General features: G+C 36.4%; 1 protein-coding gene across 2 annotated transcripts in view; it reads right to left on the bottom strand.

The window, feature by feature from the left end:
- KIF18A (kinesin family member 18A) overlaps positions 1-13,999 on the bottom strand; it is a 41,258-nt gene that overhangs the window by 15,508 nt on the left and 11,751 nt on the right. For both annotated transcript variants that reach the window (XM_075094933.1, XM_075094934.1), the window contains exons 7-13: positions 13,380-13,556; positions 12,369-12,443; positions 11,990-12,099; positions 10,425-10,587; positions 6,263-6,427; positions 4,995-5,116; positions 3,399-3,637 (exon numbers count right to left, since the gene is read on the bottom strand). In XM_075094933.1, the coding sequence (XP_074951034.1) occupies positions 3,399-3,637; positions 4,995-5,116; positions 6,263-6,427; positions 10,425-10,587; positions 11,990-12,099; positions 12,369-12,443; positions 13,380-13,556 (1,051 nt within the window). The remainder of the gene's footprint in view (positions 1-3,398; positions 3,638-4,994; positions 5,117-6,262; positions 6,428-10,424; positions 10,588-11,989; positions 12,100-12,368; positions 12,444-13,379; positions 13,557-13,999) is intronic.

Genomic DNA, 13,999 nt, shown 5'->3' with positions numbered 1-13,999 from the left:
TTTATAATTTTATTTTAACCTCTTCCAGTATGCAAAGCCAATTCTCAGTTCAATTCCAACTCAATTTCAAATTCAGATGTCTAATGTCAAGTTCTCAGTACTTCAGTACGTAATAGCAATATGTCTTACTCGGTACAGTGACTTATGTTTATATTTTTTTTTTTTTTTTACAACAGTGGCTACCTGCTGAACAGTAAGTCTTATAGTAACAAGCAGTAGTGGGGGGGGGAAAGCTGCTGAGGAAAACTTATTTTATGTTAGCTCACCAACTTAAGCTGCCAATGAGAGAGGTAGATTCTTTGTAAATATTAAAAATCTTCAGTAATTCAGAAAAAAAAAGAGATCCTGGCAACATCCCCTAAAGGTATTGCCGCCAAAAGCCCATGAAAATGCACACAATCAGATTAAGAGCATAAAAATAGTTGAGAAGTGTCTTGTTAAAAATTATCATAACCACTACTATAAAGGCTACAAAATTTGGAGGACAGATGTTTCTACCATGTTTTCTCCTGCATCTAATAAGAGGGGAAAAGGAGTGAAAGTAAAGGGCCCTATTTCCTTTTCCAAAGAACAACAAGTAAACAGAAATGAAAATACCACAAAGAGATTTCTATGGACATCTTCAGGCAAAGACATCATTTACGTCTCAAAAAAGTCCATCTTAACTGAAAAAAATATGGTGTTCGTTTACTTAGGCTAACGTGCAGTTCAACAGCATTTAGAAGAAAACAACTGGAAAATCTCTACAAGTCTTGAAAGTTCAAATCTTTCAACCCCTCAGATAATGTGTAATGATTTTAATGGAGCAAAATGTTCATACCTGAAAAGTTCATGTGCAAATTTAATTCATTGTTATTTTAGTGTTAATTTCACTAAGAGCAGATCTGACTTCTGACAACACAGGACTTCAAGAAAGGTAGAACAGAAGTAGGTTAATCAAGAACTCTAGTGAAGCTTACTGGCAACGGGGATTAGAAATCACAGCAATGATAACCCACACATGGCAAGACAGAATCTCTACAATCAATATTTAGTTATAAACTATATTATACAGTTTACTGGATCTGTATTTGGATACATATCCCTACACTTTGCCAGGAAAAAAAAAAAGTCCCTCTAAAAGCATGTAAAAAATATGCCTATGATGAAATAAATACGAGCTAGGAGCATGGCTTCATGTTTGTCTGGCACACCTACAATACTGATCTCCATGTAAAAACCCCCATTGCACATGAGTCTCAAATTCTTCCTTTACAAGTGGTTTAGAGAAGTTTGTATTTCTTTCCTTTTTGAGTCAGACTTATACTTCCACAAATCCGGTCCTAATATGTCATAAATACAATTTTTTAGGGGTTTGGGTTTTTTATATAATAAAAAATTTTCAAGTTTCTGGCAGATAATCACAGTCTAAACTATAAATGAAAATATAGGCATATATATACACACACGAAACATGACCCGAAACAAGAATGGGGTGATTTTTGCAATCAGAACTGCCTGCACTTAAGATTCCAGTGTTCTAGCACTGAAAATAAAATGTTACACTATCTGAATTCTCAGATGAGTTATGACAGGAAACAACGCCCACCTCCAAACCCTTCACTAATCTGCTTTGCCATGACAGAATAAACAGACTAGAAAATCAGTTTTAAAAACTGTATTATTCTTTTTGTTTAAAAACAGAGATAAAACAAGGAAGAAAGCCACTACCTTTTAGTATAATGCCTTTCATAATGGAAATATTTTCTGCAAAGCTTTATGACACGCAGTAGCATCATGGTTCCTAATGAACACAGCCCCACAAAATGCAGAGACTTATCACTACCATGATTTTCCAAAAAGCTGTCAGCAATCCAAGATCATATCCAATTTCCTTCTACATGGGAAATGAGAATGGAGCAGAGTGGAAGAATGCTGCCACCCGCTGAGGTCCACTGCCCTCACTCCTAGCAGGAAGGGGCAAGCCAACCACTGCTTTGAACCTTGAACCCCTGACTAGCATGGGCAGAATAGGAAGTATTCTGCAAACTTTCCTTTCCTTCTCTCAGAAACAAAAAACAAACCCACCTCCAAACCAAAACCAACCCAACACCAAGCCCCTGTCTTTCCTACCCCCTTCCCACTCCCCCTGGCCCCATCCCATCCCATCTTCAACACAGTCTGACCTTTACATTGCCGACAGTTAAATGCTGGGAATCAACTATCTGGTATGATCAACAGCGATACAAACATATGCCAAAAAAATCACACACACACTTAATGAGAACAGAGGTAATAAATGGTTTTGTCAGAATAATTCTCAAACCCAGAGCGAGCTGTGTAGAGGAAGAAAGCTAAAGTACGCAGGGAACTAATTTCACAGTGCTCCAGGGGTCAATGCTCTTGCATGACTACCAGGATTTTGAGAAGCTGAAGTATTGTTTATCTGCTTTTCCCTTGTTACCTATGGATGTCTGTCTTCTTTATGGATTATTAGCTGTAATCAGAAAGCCCTAGTGTGTTGAGCGCTGCCTATCCACAGCACAAGATACAAGCATTAACACCCAACAGCTGCGCAATCAGGCAGAGATTTTGCCTGTCATCCCTCAGAACAGCACCTCCTGTAAGGATTCTTCATCCCTTTTTACCCAGGCTATTCTCCAGGGTAACACCCTTTACAGCTAAAGACAGCTACACAGAATAGGCTAGACTAGAACAGACTACTTCTGTTAGAAAGGACCCGCAACGATCATCTAAGTCCAACTGCCTCAAACACTGACAGGCTCAGAGCATCGACCACCTCTCTAGGAAGCCTGCTCCGGTGTGCTACTGGAACGTGACAGTTATGGGGAAGAAACGGGACCATCAGGATACAGCAAAGCAGTCAATTCCCATGGTAGAAATGGTGATTTTTTTGGTTCTTGGAAAAATAAACTTATAAAATGTTGTACTAAACTGATTCCAGGTCAGCCTGTAATTGATGGGAAATCTCATCCTCCTCAAGGCTATTACTTCAAACTGTGCAACACTGTAGTAGCCGCTCAACTTTTCAGATCACTAACATAATCATTACTGACACTATGACGCCTTTTCCATCAATATCACATGAAAGATTTAAATGGAATTGTTAAAAACACTCATAGGATCTAAGAACATTGATGTATGGGGTATGTTACAACATGAGAATAAGGAAGCTACTTGTTGGCAGACTGTGTCTAGCAATTGAAAAAGTAAACTTATTTCCTATATCTAGTTATGGATGGTATATAATTCCTGGGAATTGTGTCTGAGGCTCAGTTTTACATTTGGCTTCAATACTTGCAGAAGCATGCACCCACCGTGTTTAAGGATGACACGCAGCTTTTGCGGGAGACATTGTCAAGTATTTCCAACAGAGAAGAAATCAATTACATACTTACGGCATGGGGTGTTTGGTCTGCTCAGAAGTTGTGGGAATGCAAAGATAGCTGACAACTCTAGTTCATGGGTTTGATTCTGTTCCTTTTCTTCAGTCTGGTCAGCCCAAACTACTGATTTCTGTCTTTGAATCAGCTGCTCAACCTCCCCAAATTCAGTCTCAGTTACATTATTTGTCAACCCAGCTTCTTTCAAAGTCAGGTATTGCTTGCGAAGAACTGGAAGCAAAGTATTTAGTACTCTGTAAAACAACAAAAGGCAACGCAAACGTGACTAAATTGTAACTAATCTGATCCTTACTAGCACTGCCACTATTCGAATACGAGTGCTTTTTTTTTTTTTGCCCTTCTTTCCCCCCAAGTTCTGTTGTGTAATTTATTTTTATTTATTTTCAGGGAATACCGTAACACTGAGAGAAAACTTTCATGACTAAGTAGCATGTTTTTTCTCTTTTGCAAAACCTTGTATTTCACTCTAAACATTTACTAATTATAGTTTTTCCTCAATGTCCAAGATCTTCGGTCCCTCAAACACCGCAGAAAAACAGCCAGTATGCCCTGATCGAGTCCTGACTTTCTAAAACTAAGTATTAGACAAAAGAAGAGTATAAACCAAATAATGAGTTTTAAACCAAGCACATCTTAATTAGATGTGTATGAAGCCTAGTCCAAATAAATTTAGATACTCGATCTTTAATTAACGAAGGGAATACATTAAGATCCACACACAACTGCAAACCAAAATAAAGTGACAAAAGTTTAGGAATTCCTTCTGAACACAGGAATTCACTAACTGTGGAGTCAGTTACAAGACTAAACAGTAGGTTCAAGCAAAAGGGAAAGGGATATGTTTATAAAAACCCAAAGAAGCAACTTTGTAACTATTAACAATGTATCTTTAAAACTGTTGCTTTCAGTTTTGCAGGTTTATGTATTTTTGTGGTAATGATCATGGTAACAAGCCTTTTCTCCAATGGAGGAAGAAAAGCTGGTTACTTCATTTTGGAATGATTTAATTACAAATTTAATATACTTATTTACTTAACAGATTTGTGATTATTTCCTATTCCTTATGTCACACTCTCAAAGTAGTCTCCAACATTTTTGAGAGACTGATAATAGAAAAAGAACTGATGCTTACCTGCAAATTCAGCTTTTTTCAGTCTGACTAGCTATATAAGAGTTTAATGGTAACAATTTTTAATACAGGTAAATTAATTAACATCTACAGTGCAAGGAATTAAAAGATAACAAACACTTATAAAAACCCAATACTGCTATTCAACACAGAAGAGGAAAACAAGACACCGTGATCTATCAAACAGTTTATAAACACTATGCAAAGAATATTAAATAGAAATAAGCACCAGAGTATCCTTGCAGTTTCTGTTAAACAACGGTGAACAAAGACCAATATTTAAGTGATTATTATTTTATGTTATCTTTTTGCATGAGAAACACTATTCTAATCTAGAAAAATGTTTGAGAAAAAAAGTCTTGCTTCTATTTCAACTAAAACTAAATTTTATAGGTATATCTTCTCATGTTACAAATGTCAGAATAGAAGTCTTATCAGGCCTGCTATGAAACCATACTTACTTTTCTGTTTGCTTATAATGCTGATCTTGAAGGGACACCAGGGATAACATATGCTCAATCTGGGCTTTCAGGTCCTTCACTTCCAGGTTTAAACGGTAACACTGCAGATCTTTACAGAGTTCCTTGGGAAATTAGCAAGAAAAAACCAAACCAAAACACAGAAGTGGACATCATACCAGAAGTGAGAAATTAAAATCTAAACTAAAAAATAATACTAATTAATCCTATATCGAAAACTCAAGATGGAGTGGGTCTATATTTATTACAATAAAGTTTTATGGTATAAAAGTATGAATTGTTCGATTCTTATTTACATACATAAATATTGCGTTGTAGATTTTCTTTGACCAATAGTGGGTGTGCTGTATTAGCATTAAGAGTCCAACAGGCACACATGTATGCTTATCTACACGTGCCCCAAAATATGCTTGCCTCTCTTCCTGTGCACTTGCTCCGTATCTGAATTTCAGTGACATTGTCTAGGACAAGTCTTCACTGTATTCAGTCATCTTCCTGAGATGCCAACATCTTGTTTGAAATACCTTAATTTATTTTAAGGTATCAATAAATTTTAGTCATCCCAATAAAAATACAGGTATTGAAATATATTCTATTACATGAGTCACGTAAGTGCTCATTATGCTATCATTTAAGCCACTCCAACTGCTGGCTGAAACTGAAAGGCTGGGAGGAACAACCCCCCACCTTTCTCTTCCTCTTCTTCCTGTACAGGCCTTCGTCGCTTCACTTCTGCCAGCAATGGTGCTTGTCTGAGGCTGCACTGAGCTGACTACTTGCTAAAACTTGGCAGAGAGCACAACTTCCCACTTTTTTCCTCCCCTTCCCACTCCTCCCCTAGCACCCTCCAAAAAAGAAGGGTTTTTTGGCCAGGCTAAGAATTAGGTTGTCACATGGTTAGATGAGCATCAGCAGCTACTGTAAAGGCAAGAACAGAAGCGTAAGGCCAGGAGCAGGATCAACTCTCTGGCAGCCATATCATACTTAGCCCCCTTCAGCATGCATTTTTGTATGTAACTGTATACTTTTATGAACAAGGAATACTTGCACAAATAATGAAGTACTTTTAGGGCAGAAGAACAGAAACAGCTAACACTAGAATTTAAAACCACCCTGAAATAATCAAAGCAGAAGCCATAAGTAGAAGCAAGATGAAGGGGCACGAGGGGGCGAAATCTATTCCTAACTGTAGTCATCTAAGCGTTGCCTACAATGCCTAAAATCTGCCCTTGAAGTGAAAGACATTTTACCTTTGGAATACATCCATCTTGACCCAAGAGGCGCATTTCATTTTCAACACGATGCAGCCAACTGGTATTTTCCTCAAAATGCTCAACCTCCTCCTCTTTCCTCTTCTGTATGTGTACGCGGTTGGTTCTAAGCATTGCAAGCCTTTGATCCCGCTTGCAAGTGGCCTAAAAATCAGCATTTAAGGGGAAAACTTTCAAATGATGTTCACAAATATCTTTATATAAAATAAATTTTTTTCCATACTTTTATACGCAACTGGGCATAACAAACATTTTGCATTTTTGACCAGTTTAATAAAAGTGAAGTAGCACATTCTTCTCACAGGCATTACTAAATTACATTTAAACATTTTCAATTTTTTTTTCCCCTGGAAGTCCGTATAACAAAGAATATAGTAATTTGATTATTCCTTTAAAGAATAATACACTGGATTTGACCAATTTCTGTTCCAGGCCATAATTATGTTAAGTTGGACAGACTGGAAAAGCTACACGTGCACATACAAACATACAACATAACCTAATAATTTCTATTAACTTAAGCATGACTACAAAGAAGGAATTTAATCTGCTTTGTTTTCCTAATGCAGTATGCCCTAGAAATAGCCCACTAAAGTATTTGGCAAAAGAAAAACCCTGTCTTCAAGCATCAAAATTCTTCTGATGCTTCTCTGAAATCTGACAACAAAAGGGCACAAAACCAGTGACAGCAAGCTGGATATGAATGAGAGAGTGTCCTAACAAGGCAAAGGAGACTCTATACAGAGGACAGCTATAGTTTGCCGTATACTTTAAAAATTAGGTTGCTAACTCAACTAGTCATAGAGAACATTAACTTTAGACAGAGTTCACAGGGTTCAGCTATGCCTAAAGTTTAGTTTAAAAAAAAACAAACAAAAACTAAAAAACAACCCCCCCTTCCCCCCACAAACATTGAGGTATATTGCTATACTCAACAAAAACTAACGTACGGAACACAGTTTTTATAAATTAGATAACCTAAATCTCTATGTCCATATGTTCCAAAATTAAGGCTCTAAATGAAAACTTTGTTAACTACAAATTTAAAACTACAAATAAATCTACAAATTTAGAATGGCAGGCCAATTTAGTTCTATTACAAAATGTCATAAGAAATATTGAATGTACCTCCCTAATGTTGCACAAAGCAGAAATTATTCTAACTGGTGCCCTTCTGAACATACTGTAGAAAACAGGGACAGTACGTGGAGAGATTTAGAATACATTCCTTAAGCTGACTTTTCAAAAGACTTACTTCAGCACATGGCGTGTGGAACATAGAACCAGCATGGTAAAGACACCTGAGCTACCTGCGTGCTCCAGGCAACTTACCAGGTCAAAGCCTGGATTCTGACCAGAACTTCAGTTTGCTTTCTCTTTAGACTGGCTTATCTGCTAAGATGACAGAGGATCCAGAGAAGACAAAGTCACTTCATAAAGGACCAGCTCTTCAGGGAAAACACCAGGAGTCAGACTAAAGCTCTCAGTGACCACTGGTTCCCTCTGACCAGTGAGACTAGGGAAGAGCTTTCAGGACTGCTCAAGCAGAAAGATCCAAATGCATTGTTTTGCATACTTCAGCTTTCACACAGTGCAGAAGTATTAGGATTGAAGGTGGTACTGACAATATCCCACCATTTGATGAACCCATCCCACAGGTGCACAGGAATAAAGGACATGTTACATTGATGTGCTACAACAGAAAAAAGTAGTTATGCTTTCTAGCTGTACACAACCTCTGGAACACAGGTAGTCGTAGGCAGTATACTTGGTTGCTACTCTGTTTTGTAATTGGAAAATAAAATCACAAGAGATATAGAAGAAATTGTCCCTCCTGGGCTGAAGAACTAGGATATATTCAACAAGCGTTGGATCCAGCACGGGCAACTGCAGTAAGCAGAAAAACTGAAACCAAGATGGACTGACTGCTTTCCAGGAATATGCTCCTTTTCCAGGCAGTAAAATAATGTTAAAGCCTATCAGAGTACCAGCAGTTTTTGCCATATCTAAAAACAGCAACAAAAAAAAAAAAATTGTAAAACAGATTCCATGACTGATGCAGAAACCTTCAAGATAAAACAGGTCAAAACTGAGTTGACTTCTTCAAACTCAGTAAGATAGATAGAAGTAACTGTAACACAGGGGTACTACTTTTTGTTTCCAATACAGAGGAATGCTCTATACACGTTCTCCTATTGGTACAGAGGTTTTCTGCCTAACACTGCTGTAGCTGACACCTAGCATGCACCAGGAAAACAACACAGATGCAGAAATGCAGGGAACAAGAGTGGAGGAACAGGCATTAGGCAGGAGAACGTAAACAGGCCTTTTAAACAGACATCATCCAAGTTCTAAAAAAGCTGGAAATGGGCTGTTATGTGGAAAATGGAAACGTTTTATTACTGGCCCAGGGTAGACTGAATTTAGCAAGATAAATTGTGACAAAATTTTTGCAGCAAGAACGCATTTGGAGGAATAGATATTAAGATAACCTGAACTCATATGTAAGTTTCCTCCTTCCTTCTGAAATTATTGTTTTGAATTATAGTGTTCAAACCGGGGTTGTTCAAGTATAGATAAGATACCATTGGCTTTGTGTTAACTTACCTAAAATCATTATTCTATCCAGTTACTGAACATGGACAATGAAGTATAGAGTATTTTCTCATTTTACAAGTAAAACTTCTCCCTTAAAAAGTAACATTTCAGAATTACCCCTGTGGTCTAACAGTGTATTTTACAGACAGAAAACCCAGAGTCATTTAGGAAAATAGCGAATGTGTAAAAACACAAGGAAGAACAGAAACATTATGGTGCACAGGGGAAACGTGAGCAGTCACTTTGGTAATCAAATGACTGGATTCCAAATTAAAATCCAATTTGTTCCAAAGCAGTTGCAAAACGACTTTAATTTTACCATTACAATAACTTACTCTTGTTAATACATAAGGCATCATACTTATAGGACAGTGACTCTTGACCTTTAGTAAATCACATCTTTAAGGTAACTAATGGCAAAACCAACATTTGAATGCAGCACTGCTAACATTCAAAATAAAAGCTAAATCAGCTCACAAAAAACATTCATATGAAATAGAGAGTATGAAGGCCTAACTCCTCATTACGAGCAGAGACGCAGCTATGCTCCATTGTAAGCAGCATTTAAAAGTATGGCACAGATAGAAAATATTACTTCAGCATTTCTACGACATGAAAGAGAATTCTAGAGCACATTAGTCACTTGAAATATCTTCACTAATGACAACCAAAACGTGTGATATATTTTCACTTTGACATTTATCTAAGGACCAAATTTCATGTGAATCACTGGGAAAAAATAGTCATATGGTAAACTATAATTTTTGGCCAAACACAGACTGTTGCTGTGACTAAGCAAAATCAGCCCCACCCTCAACTTCATATCTACATAAAACATATATTTCCTTAAGCTGACTTTTATCAGAAAAATTAAGATACTAGCTAACCATGCTTGCTTATTTATACTTTGATTCTTCTAGAAAGACATGAGCATTTAATGCTGTACGGCAGCAATTTTTCATACTTTGCCCCAAATCCTTCTCTTAAAATTCAAGGCTACTAGATGTAATTATTTCAGTTCACATGACTCGGTCCTTAAGCAGCTGTCCAAACATTTTCCTGGTGACAACTGAAAACATCGGTGATAAGAATCCATCTTGTTTAGCACAAGGTCCCCACTTTTCCTTACGAAAGAGAAATGGATTTCTCGGCTTGGTAACAACTTCAATGGCTGTGCCATACATACATTAATATGCTTTAGTTTTGGACAAGAGCACCGTGAAGTCTCCCAAGACTAGTCAGGCCTTAATTAACTATGACAATCAAGCCTACATTAGGAGAAATTGAAAAGTTTTCACTATTAGCAACAATAAGCACATCAACAGTTTTCTGTGGAGTGTGGAAAAAACGTAACACCCCTGGCCTACTACTACATTTTCTGTATTAATGTCAGAAAAATATTATCTGAATGATAATCAGTGTTTCCCATTTTAATGAAATATTTTAGCATTAACTAATTAGATAATTACTTAAGCAAAATTCATACATTAGTATAGCAAAATGAAGAGAGGTGATAGCTTGTATTACATTATAGATAACTCACCTTTTCTATTCTTTCTTCAGAGCACATCAGTTGAATTTGTTCATGACATTGTTTCTGGTAATATGTCTTCAGTGCGTTTTCTTTCAGTCGCATTTCCAACTTGAGGTATTCTTTTCTGATTTCCTCACGGTTTGCAAACACATTTTTAAGGATTTCTTTGTATCTATTAGAACCAAAGGATAAGAATAAGTAACAGATTACTTACTGAAGACTTTTTTGTGACCATCTTCTTTACAAGGGGAATCTTCAATTGCAGATTAATAAAATTAACTTAAAATAAGAGGGAAAAAAGTAAAGCCTGTTATAGATGAGCACTAAAAGCGTCAGTACATCAGTGAAGATTTTATGTACTCGAACTAGAAATGGGATGGTGAAATTTTGAAGGGGTCACTAAAAATAAAGCTTGTATTTATGAAGATGACACTGGGATTCAAAAGAAATGTGAAGAAGTTCCATATGTCTAAGTCTTACCTCCACCTCCAAAAGATGCTAAATACCTGTTCTCTGCTACTTATACCAATTTGTTAAACAGATCAGACTACTGTTGCCATAGACACAAGAGGTCTCCTTCATAAAGACCTGCTAGCTATCACTAAAAAGGAAAACCACAAAAAAGTGTCTTTAGTTGCTCACTTTCTCTGAAGTTCTGTTGTACAATTTTAATCACTAACGGACGATTAAAAAAAAAAAACAGAACATGAATCATGTTTTAACACATACTAGACTAATAGGGGGGGAAAACACCAAACTAGTGATAGAAGGTACTTAAGAGTTATTCCAAGGAGACCAGTGTTCAAATGGCCTCAAATTCTGCAATGCAAATCAGAATAACAAGGATAAGGAGAAAGCCTGTAAGCATTACCATGTTGCAATAGAATTTTCAGTGGTGGTACTTTTTCACTTCACTCCTGAATACTGAAAACGCAGTACAGAATAGCTCAAAAGATACTGTATATCTTGATAATGAGCAACCTCATATACAAGCCATTTCATAACATCCTATTGACTCTTAGAACTTTACATAAGAAAAAAGGCACAGTTTACCATGCAACTATTCTAGACACATGCAATGTTTGAGGTCATTATACAATGTTCAGTATTAAAGATCATAAAATTAAATACCATAAAAATCTATAACATAACACATTTTCACGGGAATAAATATAAATCAACAGAAAACTGACATCTATTAAATTCTGCCAATTTCATAAATACTTCACAAGAAAGTAACTATAGATGCAAGACCTTCACCACTGTTGTAAACTGTGATGTCAGAGTGAGTTACATCAGCTTCATGGTTATTTTGCAGTGTCTTACTGAATAATTTCCCTAGAAGGTTAATATCAGGATACTTCCTCAAGTACACAATATTTGTTTTGTTTTAAATCCACCACCAAGTTGTTCTGAAAAGAAGCGATAAGTTATACAAAGCCACATGCAGTCTAAGTAAAGCAATGTTATAAACGAGGAAACCAATATTGAAAAGAGTCCGTTTGTTTTACAAATGCTTTTACAAGTTATGGAAACTCCAGTTTTGAAGCAAGATTGTAACGTGATGAATTTACCTTTGTATTTCCACTTGCTGGTTGTTTGAAAGTACTGCTGCACTATGATTTTCAGGAATGCTTGCTTGCTTTTCTTCATATTCTCTCAGTTTCTCTTTCAACATTAGGATCTAAAGCAAAGGAGGTACCTTTTAGATGGAATATAGTTTCGTTTGGTTTTGTTTTTTTTTTATCCTATCATTCTGTGCTTCTGTCTTGAAAAGCTTCACTAATGGCAGCAGGTGATATTCCTCTTAGAATACAAAACTTTTTTCTTACTTCAAAAGACTATATGGGAGAATTAGGACAATATTGCCTTATAGGTTCAGTCCCATGAACTCTTTTTTAATTAAAAGTTATAACAATTAATCTTTCAAACTTGTAATAGATTTTGACATACCTCTTTCTTTTGTTCATTACAAATTTTAACATACTGGCTTATGTGACTGTCCAAGCTAACAACATTGCTCTTCAACTGTAAAGAAGAGAAACAAGTTAGAATTTAAGAAGGCTCCTTCATGTTTTCCTGCTTAATAAATACACTGTGTGTAAGTACTAGATAATTACACTTGCACCATATTATGAGGAAAGGGATGCATACAATCCTGACTTGCACAACAAAAATGACTCCCAGCTTTTGCTAGTCTGTTGCATACCCATGACCACGTCATTTCCCTCAACAGAACAATAGAAATTATCATTTACATGTGCAAGCACATTTTCCATTTATTCAGACTAGTTTTGTTATTTTAATGTACATTTTATTATATAGTACATTTCATTATGAATAGTATAAATATTATATAGTACATTTTTTTATAAAAACCTATCTTTAAGTGTGCAACAATGCAAACTACAATCAATCCCATAGCACATAAAAGAAATGAGGAGCTGCAATACAAAGGATTATGAAAACAATACCAGAGTAATCTGTATAGAGAGCAGAAGACAGGATATCCCAGTACCTTTTCCATTTATCAATATAATCTCATTGAGCTTCTTGGCTCCAGCTGAATTCTACCTGCATCAAACCTGGACTGGCTCTCGTACAACTGCTCAGACATTTCTTCAGTATGCTTTACAGTTCTCTGACAATGTACTAGTAAAATACTGAAACTGGCTGTGAATTCTACCAGCTGAAGATTATTTCAAAATTTGAGGCTCAACAAAAACTCTTTCAAACTGGCAGCACAATCTCATTAATGAAGCTATGTTGCTTTTAGGCCAGAACTAGTCAGCTCTCCTGTCTCTGTATCTACTACGCCTATCACACAGATGATGAAAAGTTGTCTGTAAGAAAGAAGAGGTAACTGAACAAAATTTTGAGACAAAACCAAAGGAAATTAAAATCTTCTCTTAACACTATATTATTATACTTTGGCAAAAGATCAATAAATGCCAGCATACTCACAGAAGACTTGATATCCTTTGCTCGGTTTGCATACTTAAGAGTATTATATGTATCATCATAGAACATAGAAGATGGACTAACAGCAGCTATCATTATTGTTCGGCAATTTCCTCCAAGCGAATCTTTCAATAAACGAGTAAGCTTGCTGTTTCTATATGGAATGTGCTGTTTCTTGCTCTAGAGAGAGAGTTATATGCATGTTTATCTATAAACACAGTAAATAGCCTTGGAGCTTTTATTTGACATAAATAATTTTCTTCAAAATTACATATACATCTCAAACAGTTTTAAGTCTCTTGGAACTGTTTAATACCTTTATAACACGTGTATTAGCCAGGTTACTTTCTGATGTCCGGATGTGTAACAAGTGTTTGCGTGATGCAGGCAACAGAAGAGGTAGATGACATTCAACTACTTTCAGGTTACAGAATAATCGAGATTGGGATCAACCTCTCAAGATGCCTCTACTCCAATCCCTCTGCTCAAAGCAGGGTTAGCTAGAGCAATCTGCCAAGGACTATGCCCAGCTGGGTTTTCAGTATTTCTAAGGATGGAGACTCCACAACCTTTCCAGCCAACCCAAAGCCTGCTTTGGGAAGTTTTTTTTCCAATCGCATCTA

The sequence above is a fragment of the Phalacrocorax aristotelis genome, chromosome 5 (assembly GCF_949628215.1).
Source record: "Phalacrocorax aristotelis chromosome 5, bGulAri2.1, whole genome shotgun sequence".
Classification (NCBI taxonomy): domain Eukaryota; kingdom Metazoa; phylum Chordata; class Aves; order Suliformes; family Phalacrocoracidae; genus Phalacrocorax; species Phalacrocorax aristotelis.
This window is presented reverse-complemented; position numbering and strand designations above follow the sequence as displayed.